This window comes from Typopeltis vanoorti, chromosome 3 (assembly GCF_054136105.1).
Source record: "Typopeltis vanoorti isolate ZY-2024b chromosome 3, IOZ_Tvanoo_1.0, whole genome shotgun sequence".
In the NCBI taxonomy this organism is placed as follows: Eukaryota; Metazoa; Arthropoda; class Arachnida; order Uropygi; family Thelyphonidae; genus Typopeltis; species Typopeltis vanoorti.
The window spans coordinates 121176231-121192521 of NC_143551.1; the positions used below are offsets into that span (position 1 = coordinate 121176231).

A 16291-nucleotide genomic window follows, 5' to 3' on the forward strand; every position below is an offset into this window, starting at 1 on the left:
TGATATGAAACGTAGTCAATGTGTTGCTCAGGTATGATAATGATGTGATGAGGTGAAGAGCAAAAATTATGAATGACATGTTAGCAAAAATGTGGAAAGAGAAAAGAATGCAGTTTGTTAATGTTTGGAATGAGTTTGAAGGAAGAATTGAACTCTATAAACAGTGATAGACTGCATTTGAATGGTTTTGGTGTGAGCCATTTGGAGAGACTGCTGCTGGAAAGGAGAGTAATGAGTGCAGAGAATGAATCTCAGCAAGTAAGAAGCGATGTGAAAGAATGGGAGAGTAAGAAAGGAGAGATTGAAGTGGTGCTTATAATCGAAGTGGGTAGCTTATAATATGAAGTGGTGCTTATAATCGAAGTAGGATGACATGGGATTGTAGGGAAAACAGTTGGATTTGAAGAGGGTTCTTGGGATGAGTAAGGAGAATAAGAAATCTCTTGAGGAAGTATGGAGAAGTTATGTCTAATGAGTGGTATCAGTGAAACTTGTTATAGATCCAGGAATGAACCGTTATGTTTGTATACGAATGCTAGAAGTATCAGAAATGAGAGAAATGAAATGGTTGCATCGATTGAGTTTGTTCACCCAAAAATTGATGGAATAAGCGAGACATGGTTGGATGAGGACGACATTTTGACAGGAATAGGGATGGAAAGGTATGATGTATTTCATGAAGATAAAAAAAAGTAAAAAGGGAGGTGGAGTACTTCTGATGATAGAAAAAGATTTATGCATTTTTACCTTGCATAAATGTTTTTCTATCATCAGAAGTACTCCACCTCCCTTTTTACTTTTTTTTATCTTCATGAAATACATCATACCTTTCCATCCCTATTCCTGTCAAAATGTCGTCCTCATCCAACCATGTCTCGCTTATTCCATCAATTTTTTTCGCTTATTTCCCATTGCATTTCTACCTTGTATCCATACAAGGTAGAAATGCAATGGGAAATAGTGGTAATGGTTTTGAGACAGCATGGTGTGAGATAGAGGTGAATAGAATGAAATACTTAATCAGATGTTGCTATAGATCTGGTAATGTGGAGAATAGGGACCAGGAAATGTATATGCAAATGGGAAAAGGGTGATAATTATCAGTGATTTTAATTATGGCAATATAGACTGGGATGATGAAATAGCAACTGGTAGTAAAACAAAATGAGTTTCTCTAGTTTTTGAGGGACAATTATCTCAAGCAGTATGTAACAGAGATTGAGAGTCTTGGATCTGATCATCTCATCAGAAGATGTTATTCTCTATATAAATGAGGTGCCAAATCTTGCTCCAGTTGGCTGAGAGTGACCATGAAGTGATTACTTGAGTGGTTACCAGCCATGTGAGGTCTTCTGTGAGGAAAGAGTATATGTGGAACTACAAGATTGGTGATTATGAAAAACTCAGGAGACAGTATGCAGCTGGAATGAGGAGTTGGGTGGAAAGGAGATCAATGCTGCTTTGGTGATATTCAAGAACTGTCTAGTAGAAGCAATGTCTAAATGTATTCCAAAGGTCAAAGATTAAATAAGGTAGGTGTGAAATGGATGAATGAAGAGATTAAGTGTGCAATAGAAAAAGGCATTATGGAGACATGAGAGGAGGGATAATAATCAATTCCATGAGAAATACAAAAAACAGACAAGGAGAGTGACTTGGTTTGTAAGGGTAACAAAAGTTCAGCATGAGCAGCAGTTAGCAAATGAAGCCAACAAAAAAAAAAAAAAAAAAATTTGCAGGAAGTTCTTTTGATATGTAGACAGCAAAACTAAGAACAATTATAGTAGGATGACATTGATTGGAGAAAATGGTATAAGGACAACTTCTGTGGAGGATATATTTGAGATATTTAATGACTAGTTCATAAAGGTGTTTCATGCTTGTGAATGTGACATCATGGAGAGTTTGAGAGCAGTGGATGAGGAAGAGGAGAGACTGACAATGAGTTTGAGGAAGAGGTTTATGGGGAATTAAGCAAACTTGATAATACTGTAGGAATTTATGATATATCGCTGCATATTTTGAAGGAATATGTCAGGGAATTGACATCTGCCTTGGCATATTAGTTAAATATGAGTCTTACATTGGGTCAAGTTCTAAAGGAGTGAAAGGAAGGCAAGATTGTACCCCTTCATAAAGGAAGTGACAGAATTCATAATTATTGGCAAATCTGTGAGTCAGGTGTTGGGGTTAAAGTGTTGGAAAGACTGGTGAGAAGGATACAGAATTGAGATAACAACAATGGTATTATCTTTGATGGACACCATGGATTTGCTAAAGGGAGGTCATGTTCTAGTAATCTACTTACTTATTACAATAAGGTGACAGCAGCATTGGATATGGGATGTGGATACACAGTAGTCTACTTAGACCTTGAAAAGGCTTTTGATAGCTTACTGTATTACAAGATGATAGTCAAATAGAGTGGTTGGATATTAGACTAATCCATTGAATTGAAGATTGATTGTCTGAAAGATAGCCAATTTTGCATATGCAGTAATACTAATTTCTCTAAATTAATTTAAGAAATGTAAACTGCCTGTCATTTCACCTAGTCACAGGCCTTCTTCTGGACTCTACTCCTGAATAAACTACTCTCTGTTATCTCTCCATCAATAATTCTCTTATCCACTTCACCAGCCCAGTATCCATCTCCATGTGTTGCAGTTTATTCATTAGATTTCCATGTTATATCTTATCAAAGGCTTTTGCAAAGTCCAGAAGTATCACTGTAAACTCATTACCTTTATCCAAGTCAGCTGTCACTGTATTAAAAAACATGAGCAAGTTACTGAAGCATGACCTACCTTTCACAAAACCATGTTTTCTCCAATACAGATCCTATTTCCATCTATCTATTCCTGTATTTTGCTCTTGACCAACTTCTCCAGACCCTTGACAACAATTCCTGATATGCTGATTAGTCAGTAATTTGCTACATCAGTCTTGAAGCCTCCTTTATGCAATGGAATTATTCCCTCCCCTTTCCACCCCTCTTGAGACTAACCCAGAGCCGAGACTTAGAGTAAACAATGTGGTCGAGGGCACTGACATCACACCTTCACGTAAAACTTGAGTTGGTATACCATCTAATCTCATAGTGGTATTCACATTAGGGTTCTGTAATATGCTATGCACCTCCATTTCATTTACCTCAGTTTCCATATAAGTCTTTGCCTCTATCATTACTGCAATATCTCCACCTGGATGATATACTCTTGCAAAGTGTTCACTTAATAATTCTACTATTTCGACTGATTAAGTTACCTCCATACCATCGGCATTGATTAAAATCATTCTGCCATAAACATTCTTCCTTTCACTTGCAGGATATCAAAAGAACTGTTTGGGATAATGTTTGGCCTGCACTGCAAATTTCCTTTCATACTTTGCTTTTGCCTTTCTTACCACATTGGCTTACCCTTCCGACCTATACTTTGTACTGTTCATGTGCCTGCAGGTCACCTTTCTCCTTGAATTCCCTCCACTTTTTTTTTTTTTTTGCAGCTCCATCTTAGTTATTATTATTATTATTAACATTTGACTTCCATGGAGCCAAAGACTCATCGTGGGAGGAACACACTATTGCACACAATGCTGATCCAACTGTGCCTTAAAATGATTCATTGTGTCTACACCCACCACACTCAGGCAATGTATTCCACTCACCAACCACTCTCCATGTAAACATCTGCTCACACTCTCCTTATCCAGTTTCCAGTGATGACCTCTTGTCCTACCCCCCCCCCTCTCTCTCTCCCATTCTATGAAAAATCTCCTCCATGTCGATGTGATGATATTCATCCATTTAATTCCCACTTGATTTACTCTCATGACTCTAGGTAGGCAGTTTGCCATTACTTCCTTCAAGTACTCCATGGGAAGTACCACTTCCCATGCATTATCAACATCCAGCCCTTGCAGTTTCACATGCCATGGCACTGATCCAAGCAATCGACTAGGATTGTCATACTTACCAGCTCTGTAATTCCACATATATCCTCTCTTAACTGAAAATTCCACATATTTAGCTGCTTCCCTGGTCAAGACCATATGATCACTCTCATGAAGTGGCAGCAAAGAGGTCATATTGGTTATAGATAAATTCTCAGATGCAATTACTAGATCGAGCACTCTGAAACCCCTGTATATTCCATCAGATGCTGTTTCAAGTAATTGTTCCTCAGAAACTGCATAATAAATTCCATTCCATATCCTTTCTCCCATGTGTTCTCTCCTCCTTTCAATTTATCTTCTCATAGTTGAAATCTCCATAATAATTACCTGTCCTCCACTCATTTAGCCTATTTGCTGATGCTTATCCCCATCATTTTTTATATTTCCTGTTCTATAAATCAGCATCCAACTGTACAGTGTTCTGCTGGCCTCTGTTTCACACCAGATAGCCCCAAATGTGCTATTTTCACTGGCCTGCAGTTGAACTCCTACTTTGGTTGCAGTTCATTGGCTATCATCAATAACACTCTTCCAAACATTCTTTTCTCTCTATCCTGAACACTATACCCTTCACATTCTATTCCTTTAACTATATCATCTTCTGTCAGCCATGTCTCACTAATGCCAATAACCTTTGGAGAGGATGAATTAACCAACGGCAAAAATTCCTCCCCCTTGTTCCGAATGCTTCTGGCATTAGTGTACATAAAGTGTAAAAGCCCCTTAGGCCTACTGCTATCCTGATGCTTTATATTAACTATCCCAATCTGGATTGTTACCAGTCATAGTAACTTAGGTATATTATACATATTCTTGCACTCAGCTGCCTGTTGACTAATTGGTAGAGCCTCTGCTACTAATGGCTCAGCAAAGTTAAGCAAGCTTGAGTGCGGTTAGTAGTCGGAAGGGATTCAATCGTTCAATGCTGTTGGCACATTCTCCCTCGATGAGTCTTTGGACTCCCTGGAGGTGTCACATAATAATAATAACAATAATATCCCCTCAACAGCCCCCCTCCCTAAAAGCTCTAGTTTCACTGATTTTGCACATCCATTTTCACTTCATTCAACAGCATTTTTACCAGACTCTGAACACCAAATCCATTCAGATGCAAACTATCCTTCTTGTATAAGTCCTTTTGTCTGTCAATCTCACTGCACACATTCACAAATACCACACCACTCCTCCTGCATAGCCTATGCATCGAATCATCTGCTATTATGGCCCTCCTTCTCAACTCTGTCATACTGCAGCAGCAAACTCACTATCTTAACTTTCTCATTCTTTTGCTACTTCCAGTAATTCTTTTATGTCTTCCCCACAACCCATACTTTTCTCCTTTCAAATCATTTATTTCAGCCAAAATGATCAACTCTTTCACTTGACCCTTTTTTGCTCTAATAGCAGCATTAACATCATTAATTTTTGCACCTGGGAAACATGATTTTGTCAATCTCTTGCCTATCATACCTCTTAATGATAGAATTGCTGTACAGGACTTGCTCCTTGATCTTTCCTTCTCTCTTAGTCAAGCACTCATTTTTCTTATCTCACACTTCTTTCTTTCTGATATCAGCTGACAGACTCGCCAGATGTTTCTACATTCATTGCAGCTCCCACTTCATCCTTTGTATCCTCCATGTAACTGAGCTATCTCCCTCAGTACAGCCAACTCTTCATTTTTTACATCCATCATACTACTACTATTCTTTCAATCAACACTTTTACTCTCTCTCTCTCTCTCTCAGTAGTGTCACTTTTAACCTCTCTTTCAATCCTATCTGCTGTTACATCACACACAATTTTCATGTATATTTTCTGTTCTGTCCAGCACTTCAATCTCGCGACCATGCACACAAATACACAAAGAACTCCTCAAATTTTTGATTAGCCAGCTGCACCAATTTCCTCTCATATTCTAACTCCTTCTTCCATATTATACTGTATCTTTTTCTTGGCTTGAGTCTTTATGCATGCTTTATATCTTCAATATAACTTCTCCTCTGAAATTTCTGTTTGAATATGAATCATTCCTTTCACTCCAAATTAATTTATTCTTCTTACTGTACATATACAGTTTGCAATTTCTGATGGCAAACTTGATCATCAGTCTGGGTGGCCGATAGATGTCTCTGTTCTCCAACCAAAAGGCTGTGGATTCTAATTGCACTGCAGACATGGATGTTTGTGAATGGCTTTAAAGGGTAGATGAATTTCATTTACAGTACATGACCACCACTCTAGTTAGGCTTGAAGAAGCATAAAAGAGTTCCACATTTGATCTCTAGATCAAGTTTCTTGGATAATCTAATCCTTAACCTAATACTATATACAAAATTCACATATAAAAACAACTTCCATGCATTATTGATATCTTGCTTCAAGATCTTCCATTCACTGTAGGAGAAGCATACCTATTACCGCTCTCTCTGATCTCTGCTCTGTGAAGTGTCACTCCTTCCTGTGCCACAGTTACTGAGGCCATTTTTAGCTACTTTTCATCTTTGCAACTCAGTTTCCTCAGACTCAGTATATCCACTTGCTCACACAAACTTCTTTAAACATGTAAAAATTTTTTAATGATAATCATTCACTTGCATAGCTTAGTGGTAATTTCTATGATGGTGGGTATGCAGTGCAGAAGAAAGATCATTATAGGTTTGAATAGTTGCTGACACTAAAGGAAGTTTTTCTGCACCTTTTCTGTCAATTTCAAAGTTAATTGATCTTTAGTGTGGGAAAGTAAGGTTTTTTTAAACTGCCTCCATAATATAATTGGAAGAATGATGAACAATTTATCCTTCAATTTGAAAAGACCTAAGTTTGATTCTCATTATAATAAGATGAGTCTTTATGTGGACTTTATGAGGTAAGTTAGGAGTTAGCTAATCTTATACAGAGGTAACAGGGTTTTTTTCTCCAGAAACTTGGATTTTCATCTCACATATAAGCAAATTGTCTAGAGAATATATGCAATTAACAGACGAAAACACTATTGTGGCACAGTTTGTAGATGGCGACAGTTTAGATGGAGGATTGAATAATGGTGACTGTGGATTATGTGGTATGAGTGCTTGACCTCCTGCAATGAGTTCTTGAACTTCTTAGCTGTGTTAGGTAGTAATAATAATAATACTCTTTTCCTGTTCAAATACACTCTGTTACTTGCATGCAAGGCCTTAGAAACTATGTTTTCCAACACATGCTCTCTCTCTCTCTTTCTCTTTGAACCCAAGGATTCTTGCATGAGGTAGAAGTCAAGCCATAATTGAGTGATCTGTAAGAAAAAGATAAAAGGGAGAAAATTATTAAGTGAACAAAGTCACTCTATAAATAATCCTATTAGAAAAAAATTCCAAACCACCAGCAGAAATCCCATAGGCAAAGCCTGCCAGTGAAGAAAATTCTGCACAGTCATTAAACATTGTCAGCAAAAATCCCATCCCATTCATGTGCCATCTCCTACCTAGGAAGCTGACTACCATGATGTGACTCATGGTTAACTACAGGCATAACGACCTGTGGTGAGGACCCTATCTCTTCCACATATTGTCATTAGTATTCCTGACTGTAATCCATGTGTGTTCATGGGGCCGATTTGCCTGTTCTGAGGGACGAAAAACCCGAGTTTCTGGGTGAAAAAACCCTCTACCTCCGTATGAGACCGGCTAACTCACCTTTAGTCAAAAGATGACCAGATAAAGGTTCCACACGTCATAGACAGGAATCGAACCCAGGTCTTTCTGACCAAAGGGCTTCGTCTATATCGACTGAGCTACGGAGGCTGCCAGCAAAAATAAAGATGAAAATAAAAAAGTCATTCGTTGCTGATGCAAAGTCAACAGAGCTACTGAAAACTTACCGTCAAGTGGGGAGGGCAATCTAAGTAGCGGGCTACATCATGCCAACAGCAAAAATCCCCTATAAAAGGAAAGAATATCACTGCTTGGTACAAGAAAGGACTAGTAGCTGAAAGAGACACTACATGGATCGATTCCCCCCTAAATTGCAGATAATAGCTCCTCAGTATTCAGCTCTTCACCTAAACAGACTGCTGCTCTGCCCATTATAGCTGCTAATGTTCTCTGTATGACCTTCATTTGGGCACATCAAAGGGAGCTAGCTATGTGGAAATACTAAGCTACCTTAATAAATGGAGCAAGTTTTTTTAATGAGCAGGAAAGTGTCTTATACTCAAGAAGAAATATACAAAGTGCAAACTGTGAAGTCAACTGCTTTCTCTCTATCTATCTATCTATATATATATATATATATATACATATATACATATACTCTACTTTTCCTCATACATACACATATATATGTATAGTTCGCCCACCATTTGTAGGTCTCTGCTTGGCGTCTTGCCAAGAATAGTTGATTCGTGTTGAAGGAGAGAAAGAAATGAAGGACGTACGAATTGGTCGCCAACACGTGAAATCACATGCTTTATAAGTAAAATTTTCCAACTGTTATACAAGCAACATAGTTAACTACAATAATCATAAAAGAGAAGTTAATTTTCCGACCTGTAATAATAAACAACTCATCCCACAATACAGACTGATTACCCTATTATCGGAATGGATTCTCCTTTTTCTGACATGCGCAGAAGTGTCGAAGGATCTCTAATCGGTGAGCGAACAATATGAATGAGTAGTTCGGTTATGAAGATATTCACATAGAAACTTTTATTTTGAATAGAATTCCCACCTGTTAAAAGTTGTAAACCTATAGTACAACAGGTGGATTAAAGCTTTTTTTTTTTTTTTTTTTTACTTATTCATTTTTATTTTTCATTCATTTGCCAACCTGGTTGGCCAAGTGGTTAACATATCCACTCTCCAACAGGCTGCAGGTTCAAATCTAATTGTGAGCATGTATGTTCATGATTATTCTTAGGTGGTAGATGAATTTCACTGCTTGGTGTGAGACCACTGTCCTGCTTATTTAATACCTGAAGTGGTTTGTAAAGCCCTAATTTGGTTTCTAGAGGAGATTTATGGACTATGAGAAAAATTAAAATACAAATATAAATAAATAAACTTGAAGAAAATCTTAAAAAAATTTTTAGCCTATCTACAGTACTAATGAACTTCAGGTTTACAACCTTTCATGGGCGTGAGACATACACACACACACACACACACACACAATAAATTTTTTTTATTCATTTATACTTGTTAACAGATTCCTTTTTTCTCTTAACCATTCGTTCACACATGGCATTATTGTGTTACTGATCTTTTGATCCCTCATCCCCCAATGAGGGACCAATATAGTTTTAATATTTTTTTATATATATTTTTACATAATCTGGAAACCCTGTTCTAGAGACTAAACATAGAACTTTTTCAAACCTCTTCAGGCCTCTAATAAGTGAAGCAGTGGTCTCATGCTGGGAGATGAAATTCATCTCCTACCTAAAAACATACACAAACGTACATACCCAGAGTAATATTTAAACCTGCAGTCTGTTGGTTAGAAAGTGGGTATATTAACCACCTGGCCAACTAGGCAAGTTTGCTTATGCTTAGGTAAAAAATATAGATGAAAACAAGAACATAAATTTTTTTTTGTCAAGTGAAATATACTTTCCAACTAGGCAAAAATATCTTGCTGCAACTTTTTTTTAAGATGCACAGCTGAATGTTTGAACCACTACATATTATGAACATTCTCAAGAGCAGGAGAAATAGTACTTCAGGTTTATTTTCTGCTGGTTAAACTGAACTTCTACCTAAAATTTTAAAGCAGATGCTGAGTGGCCTGGAAGAACATGCTCAATGCCAAGATGATAGTAGTGATGTTGCAATTTGTGATGATGATGAAGCTGAATGAGGTTTCAGATCTATGAAAAGCTTTATCACCAAATAGAGAGAGAGAGAGAGAGTGGAATGAATTGAACATTGGTTGTCTGACAAGTACTAGCAAGTTGTGTATGGGGAAAAGCAACATCCCAGAAAAGGATAATATACTCAGTGTCATACCACAAGGTTCTACTCTTGGGCTACTGATGTTCAACTTATTTGTTAATGTTTGTTCTTCAGTTGTCTGCTGTGATTGGGCTTTTCATTTTGACAGATGAGTGGGATTTATGGCCTTCGATACACTTAATAATGTTGAAATGGTAATTAATGTTGTGTGTGCCATAGTAGTGGAACTGTGCTGGATCCAGGAAGCAGATGAGGTTCAAGTTATGGGGATGATGGCTGACAGAAATGCAAAATTGAAGGGGCGTACTGCAAGAGTTGTAAAGACCACAAACCAAACTTCTGCTATGATAAAGACAAATATACATAAGTGCTCGTACCACTAGATAAAAAAATTTAATTCCACCTGAACTGCTTTGCTTAAATTTGCTCAGTTGATTCTGAATCAACTGAGCAAATTTAGCTATAACTCAGAAAGTTATAGCTAAAGCAATAACCAGGATTCTGGAATGTTGAATATGCAGAGAGTTTGAAGAAATAAAAGTTACAGCACTAGAACTTTAGAGGATAGGTAGAAGGGATGCAAATTAAAAATGTTTAAGTTACTGAAGGATTTTACCAGATTAAAACAGAAAATATTATACAAAGAGTGGAAGAAAGAGAAAGAGGGGGGGGGGACAGGAGATCATCCCTGGAAGCTGTATAAAAGGAAACAAGTATATTTTTCATGTAAAGTGGTTAGTAAGTGGAATACACTGCCAGAATGTGTTGTAAATATGAAAAGTGTGAATGAATTTAGGAGACAGCATAACAGATATGTCACTAGATGAGTGAAACCTCATATTTGTGGTGAATGAGTGAAATAAGTTATTATTATTATTATTATTTATATGGGTACTCCATGGAGTGAAAACACTCATCGTGAGAGACCCATTCTATCCATTAACACAATACCTATCATACATCTCCTTAAACCTATTCACTTTTGGGGCACTCACAACCACCACCTCTGGCAATCCACCACTCACTCACCTCTCTCCAAGTAAAGAACCTAGTCCACACACCCTTACTAACCATATTCTTAAGCAGCTTTCAAGTGTGAACCCCTTGTTTTCACCCTATTCCCCCCCCCCCATGTATTGAAAAATTTCTTTTGTGTCAATCCTATAGTATCCCTTTAGCAACTTATAAGTTTCTATCATATCCTATCTCCTCTGCCTGTCTGCTAAAATTTGCAACCCACATACCCTCAATATATCATCACAGAGAACATTCCACAGACCTGTCACCAGCTTGATTATTTGTCTCTGAATCTTCTCCACCACCTCCCAATCTCCAAAAAATGCAGCTGACCAAATCTGTGCACAGTAATCAACATATGGCTGAATTATAGCCTTATAAAGAGGAATAATAACCTCCCTAGCTTTACTTGTCAATGTGTTCTTCAGCATCTAAGTAATCCTCTGAGCTATTTTGTCAGCTCTTGCAAGTATGTCCTCTGAATTCCAAATCTCTATCCACCACACCATCACTCCCAGATCCCTAGCCTCATTAATTTCCTCTAAACTAGTACCATCAATATGATATGCAGTATGTAATCTTTTCATCCCAAAGTGCATTACCTTACATTTTACAACATTGAATTGATAACCATTGTCCTTTGTCCACACTGCCAATTTATTTAAATCATCCTGTACAATATCTACTTCTTTATCATACTAGTTACTCTCTTGCTTGTGCTTATACTGCTCATGGGTATGCTGATCACATTGGTGTTTATATTCCTTCCACAATTATTATTATTACCTTTATCAACTATTGCCCTTCCTAGTTTTGCATGATTGGCAAACAACTGAATATCCCCCCCCCCCTTCAAATCTTCTGCTATATCATTAATGTACAGGTTAAAGAGTAGTGGTCCTAGCACAGAGCCCTGGGACACTCCATCAGTCACCCTCATTTGCCTTGATTCCACTCCACCATGCACCACCCCTCTGATGTCTATCTATCAGCCCCCCCCCATCCATGCCACCAGCCTCATATCTATTCCCATTTGCTCCAACTTATGTAATAGTTTTCCATGCAATATTCTGTCAAATGTCTTTGAAAACAGTATCATGGTGTAGCCATTTCCTTTATCCAATTTTGCTGTCACCTTATTATGAAATGATAAATTATTGAGGCATGACCTACCTTTTACAAAGCCATGCTGTCCCCTATAAAGTATCATATTGCTATTCACACATTCCTGAATTTTACTTTCATCAACTTTTCCAATATTTTAACCACCACTCCAGAGATACTAATTGGTCTGTAATTTGCTACTTCTGTCTTGGAGCCACCTTTATGTAATGGAACCATCTTATCCTTTTTCCACTCTCTTAGAACCTTGCCAGATCTGAGGCTTAGATTAAACAACTTCGTCAGAGGCACTGTCAGTTCATTTGAATATTATCATAGCACAAGCACAGATGTAACATTCAGGCCCATTGCTGTATTCACATTGATATTTTTCAATATACTGAGTACTTCCAGTTCATCTACCTCAATTCTCACATCAGTCTCTGTCACCTCAGTCACTGTAACTTCATCACCTGGATGATACACTATACCCATGCAAAGTGATCATTTAGTAACTGAACTATTTCTTCTGCTAATGTCACATTCCTACTATCAGCACTGAGTAAAGTTATCTTTCCATGATCATTTTTTCTATTACTTGCTATGTAGCAAAAAAAACTCTTTTGGATTTACTTTGGCCTAGTATTTTTACAGCCAATTACAAACATCCATGCCTGTGGCGGGATTCAAACCCGCAGCCTTTTGGCTGGAAAGCAGATACGCTAACCAGTCGGCCAACCAGGCCGGTATGGCACTGCTCCAAGTTGTCTCCTAAGTTTGGCATAATCACCAGTTTTGTAGTCCCACATAAACCCTTTCTTGATTGAAATTTGCACATGCTGAGCAACCTCCCAGGACAAAATTGCATGGTCACTTTCCCCGATTGGAGGTAGAGTTGCTACTGCAGTTATAGATAGATCTTCTGATGCTATTACCAGATACAACACACTCAAACTCTTGCTCCCTACTGTCACATGCTGTTTCAGATAATTATTCCTTACTAATTTTATAAATTCTATTTCCATTTTGTCATGTATCCTTTCCTCCTTCTAATCTATATCACCATAGTTGAAGTCTCCCATGATAACTGCTTGGTCTGCACTCATTGTGCTAATCTGCTGGTGTATGTCATCCATCTTCTCCTGGACCCCCAGATCTATAGCAGCAACCAACAATATAGTTTGTTCCACTGGCCTCTATCTCACACCAAACAGCCTCAAATGAACCATTTCCATCAGATCTACAATCTTCCTTAATTTCTATTTTTGTTGGTTGAAAATTTTCAGCTATCATTAATAATACCTCTTCTCCTCTTGCCCTATTCTTCTGTCTTCTATGAAAATACAATATCCATCTATCCTTGTATGAGGGATAGTTCTCAGCCTTAACCATAGATGGCAATACTATGGACAAGATTTTTTTTTTTTCTAAGTTGGTACATCTGTCATAAGCATCTATGTGAAACTACAAGTCATTCTATGAAGTAGTTTATTTTATACAGCTGTCTGAAGCAAAATTGTTGTCTATATCCCTTGAAATGGATAAAATTGAGTATCATGTGGTTATAAAATTCTTTGTAAAAGAAGGTTTAACATCAAATGAAATTCATTTGAAGTTCATAAAAGTTTATGGGTTTATCGATTTATTACTATGGATGAGACTTTGATTCATCATTACACACAGAATCCAAACAGCAGTCAAAACAGTGGACAGTAGCCAATTGTTCAGCATCAAACAAGACAAAGTTGGTTCCATCATCAGGAAAAGTCATGGCATCTGTGTTTTGGGATGCCAAAGGCATTTTGTTTATTAATTATCTTGAAAAGGGTAAAACAATAACTGGGGGATATTATTTATTCCGATCTTTTAACCAGAGTAGATAAAAAAGTTCGTGAGAAAAGACCCGGTTTGCAGAAGAAAAAAATCTTTTTTCATCAGAACAATGCACCTGCAGACAAAAGTTTTTTGGCAACGGAAAAATTAAGGGATCTGCACTATGAATTGTTGGAACATCCACTCTATTCCCCAGATTTGGTTCCCTCTGCCTTCTATCTTTTCCTAAAACTAAAACTCTTCCTCACTGGTCTTCAAATCAAGAGGTGATTGCAGCTGTAGAGGGGTACTTTGCAGATCTTACTGAGAATACTATTATCCAGATTTTGCAGATCTTACTGAGAACCATGCCATTATCCCATCCCTGTGGGATGGGATAATGGTGCTAGAGCATTGCCGGAATAAATGCATTAGCCTTAATGAAGATTATGTTGAAAAATAAAAATAATTCTGACATTATAAATTCGTTTTTTCATTGTTAGGCCGAGAACATTTCAGACCACCCTCGTAACTACATCATTCTCTGACAACCAGGTCTTGCTGATCCCAATAATTTTTGGCCAAGTTGAGCTGACAATGCTAAAAACTCCTCTCCTTTATTTCTGATACTTTAGGCATTCATGTACATTCATTTCACCATTCCCTTGGCCCCACAGTTACACTTACATAATGTCATTACCTGCCCATTCAGACTGAAAACCTGGGAAACTGCACCCAGCTCTTCATAGTCATTCTTGCTCTCATACTTATCTATGCCAGGTATGGTTACACACATGCTTGATTCCAAACTGTCACTGAACAACACTTTCTTCAAGTGCCTAACTCCAGAACCATTTAAGTGCAGTCCAACGGGCATTTACAGGTCCATACATCCATCAAATTCATTCCACATATCTATAAACTGAACACTATTCCTCCTGCACAATATTCTCATTGACTCATTGGCAATCATGGCTTTTTCTCAATTCTAACCAATCTGATGCAGCAGACTCACAATCTTTACTTTCTTACTCTTCATTACAATTAATTCATCCACTTCTTTTTTTCTGCAAACTTATAGCTTCACTAACATCCTTTATATTTGAACCTGGAAAACATGCTTTTGTCACATTCTCATAAGTATTGCTAGTTTGCTAGGAATAAATTGCTAGTGGGAAAACAGCACTCTTCATTGTGAAACTCTTCTTCCAACACTCACAGCATGTATTATTATTATTATTATTATTCAGGTCTCCATGGAGTCAAAAATATGTTTTGTGAATGTTGTAAAAAAGTGCTTCCATAATTAGAGCATGAACTCAGTAGAGGTGTCTGGCCAGTAATAATAGCACTATTATGTGAAGATATGACATTGAACTTAGAGAATTAAAGGAAAATAAAAAAAAAGGCATTACCTTTGAAAGAAATATTTCTGGAGCAAGATATTCTTGTGTGCCACAAGTAGACCAGGTTCTACTTTTTACCCTTTTCGAAAATCCAAGATCTGTCAACTGCATAATAAAAAATGCTTTTGTTCTTATATAAATTTTTATAGTATACAGTTTTCTAAAAAATATTAAAATAAAGCTCAGATTTCAAAAATAGAGGAATTTTAATTCTTAATTATTACATTATTGTACTAAATAATATACAATAATTTTTGTATTGTCTAACCTGGAACCAACATACTCCCACTTTCCAAACCTCTGATCTTAGGCTTAATTCCACCTTTCATGTTGGGCTTAGTGCCACAGTCCCAGTAGAGGAATGATAACAGTACTACTGGTTTTTGTTCATTGCTATTTAATTGTATGTATTCATTTTTTTTTAAACGTGATAAGCTGATTAGTCGATGCATGTTATCTGCATTGTAAGGGAGATTGTGGATGGCATGCATCACCTAATTAGCACAATGAGCACAGGATGAGTAATTATTATGTGGGATTTCAACTGTGGGGACATAGACTGGAAGGAGAAGTGGTCTCAGGGAGGGAAGCAGATGGAATTTATTTAGCTACTAAGAGATATTTACTTGAGATAGCATGTAATGGAGGGAACCAGGGGATTCAAGAGTACTGGATCTGGTGATAGCATCTGAGGACTTGGTTTTAACCAAGGTAGCAACATTACCTTAAATGGGGGAGAGCGATCATGAAGTCTTGATCTGCAAGACTGCCAGTCATGTAGAATTACAAAGTAGGTAATTATGACAAATTGAGGAGCCAGATTGTAACAGTTCTATGGCATGAAGATTTGGAGAGTAAACATGTTAGCAGTGCATGGAAGAGATAGCTTGACCTTTAAATACTGCTTGACTATCTAAGATAGTCAAGCAGTAATTAAATTAACGGGATATTAGATCCCGTTTTAAAACTGAATAAGAAAATCAAAGATTGGAATCAGAGAGTTTCATGCCGAATATAGTATTAAAAAAAAAACTATAAATGTATCGGCGAATACTAGCGTGA

General features: G+C 37.3%; 1 protein-coding gene across 1 annotated transcript in view; it reads right to left on the minus strand.

The window, feature by feature from the left end:
- Nucleotides 1-16291, minus strand: part of LOC150108524 (cAMP-dependent protein kinase catalytic subunit alpha-like) — a 202834-nt gene that overhangs the window by 37765 nt on the left and 148778 nt on the right. Inside the window, exon 8 of the mRNA XM_090415947.1 lies at nt 15239-15334. Within this exon, the coding sequence (XP_090272073.1) occupies nt 15239-15334 (96 nt within the window). The remainder of the gene's footprint in view (nt 1-15238; nt 15335-16291) is intronic.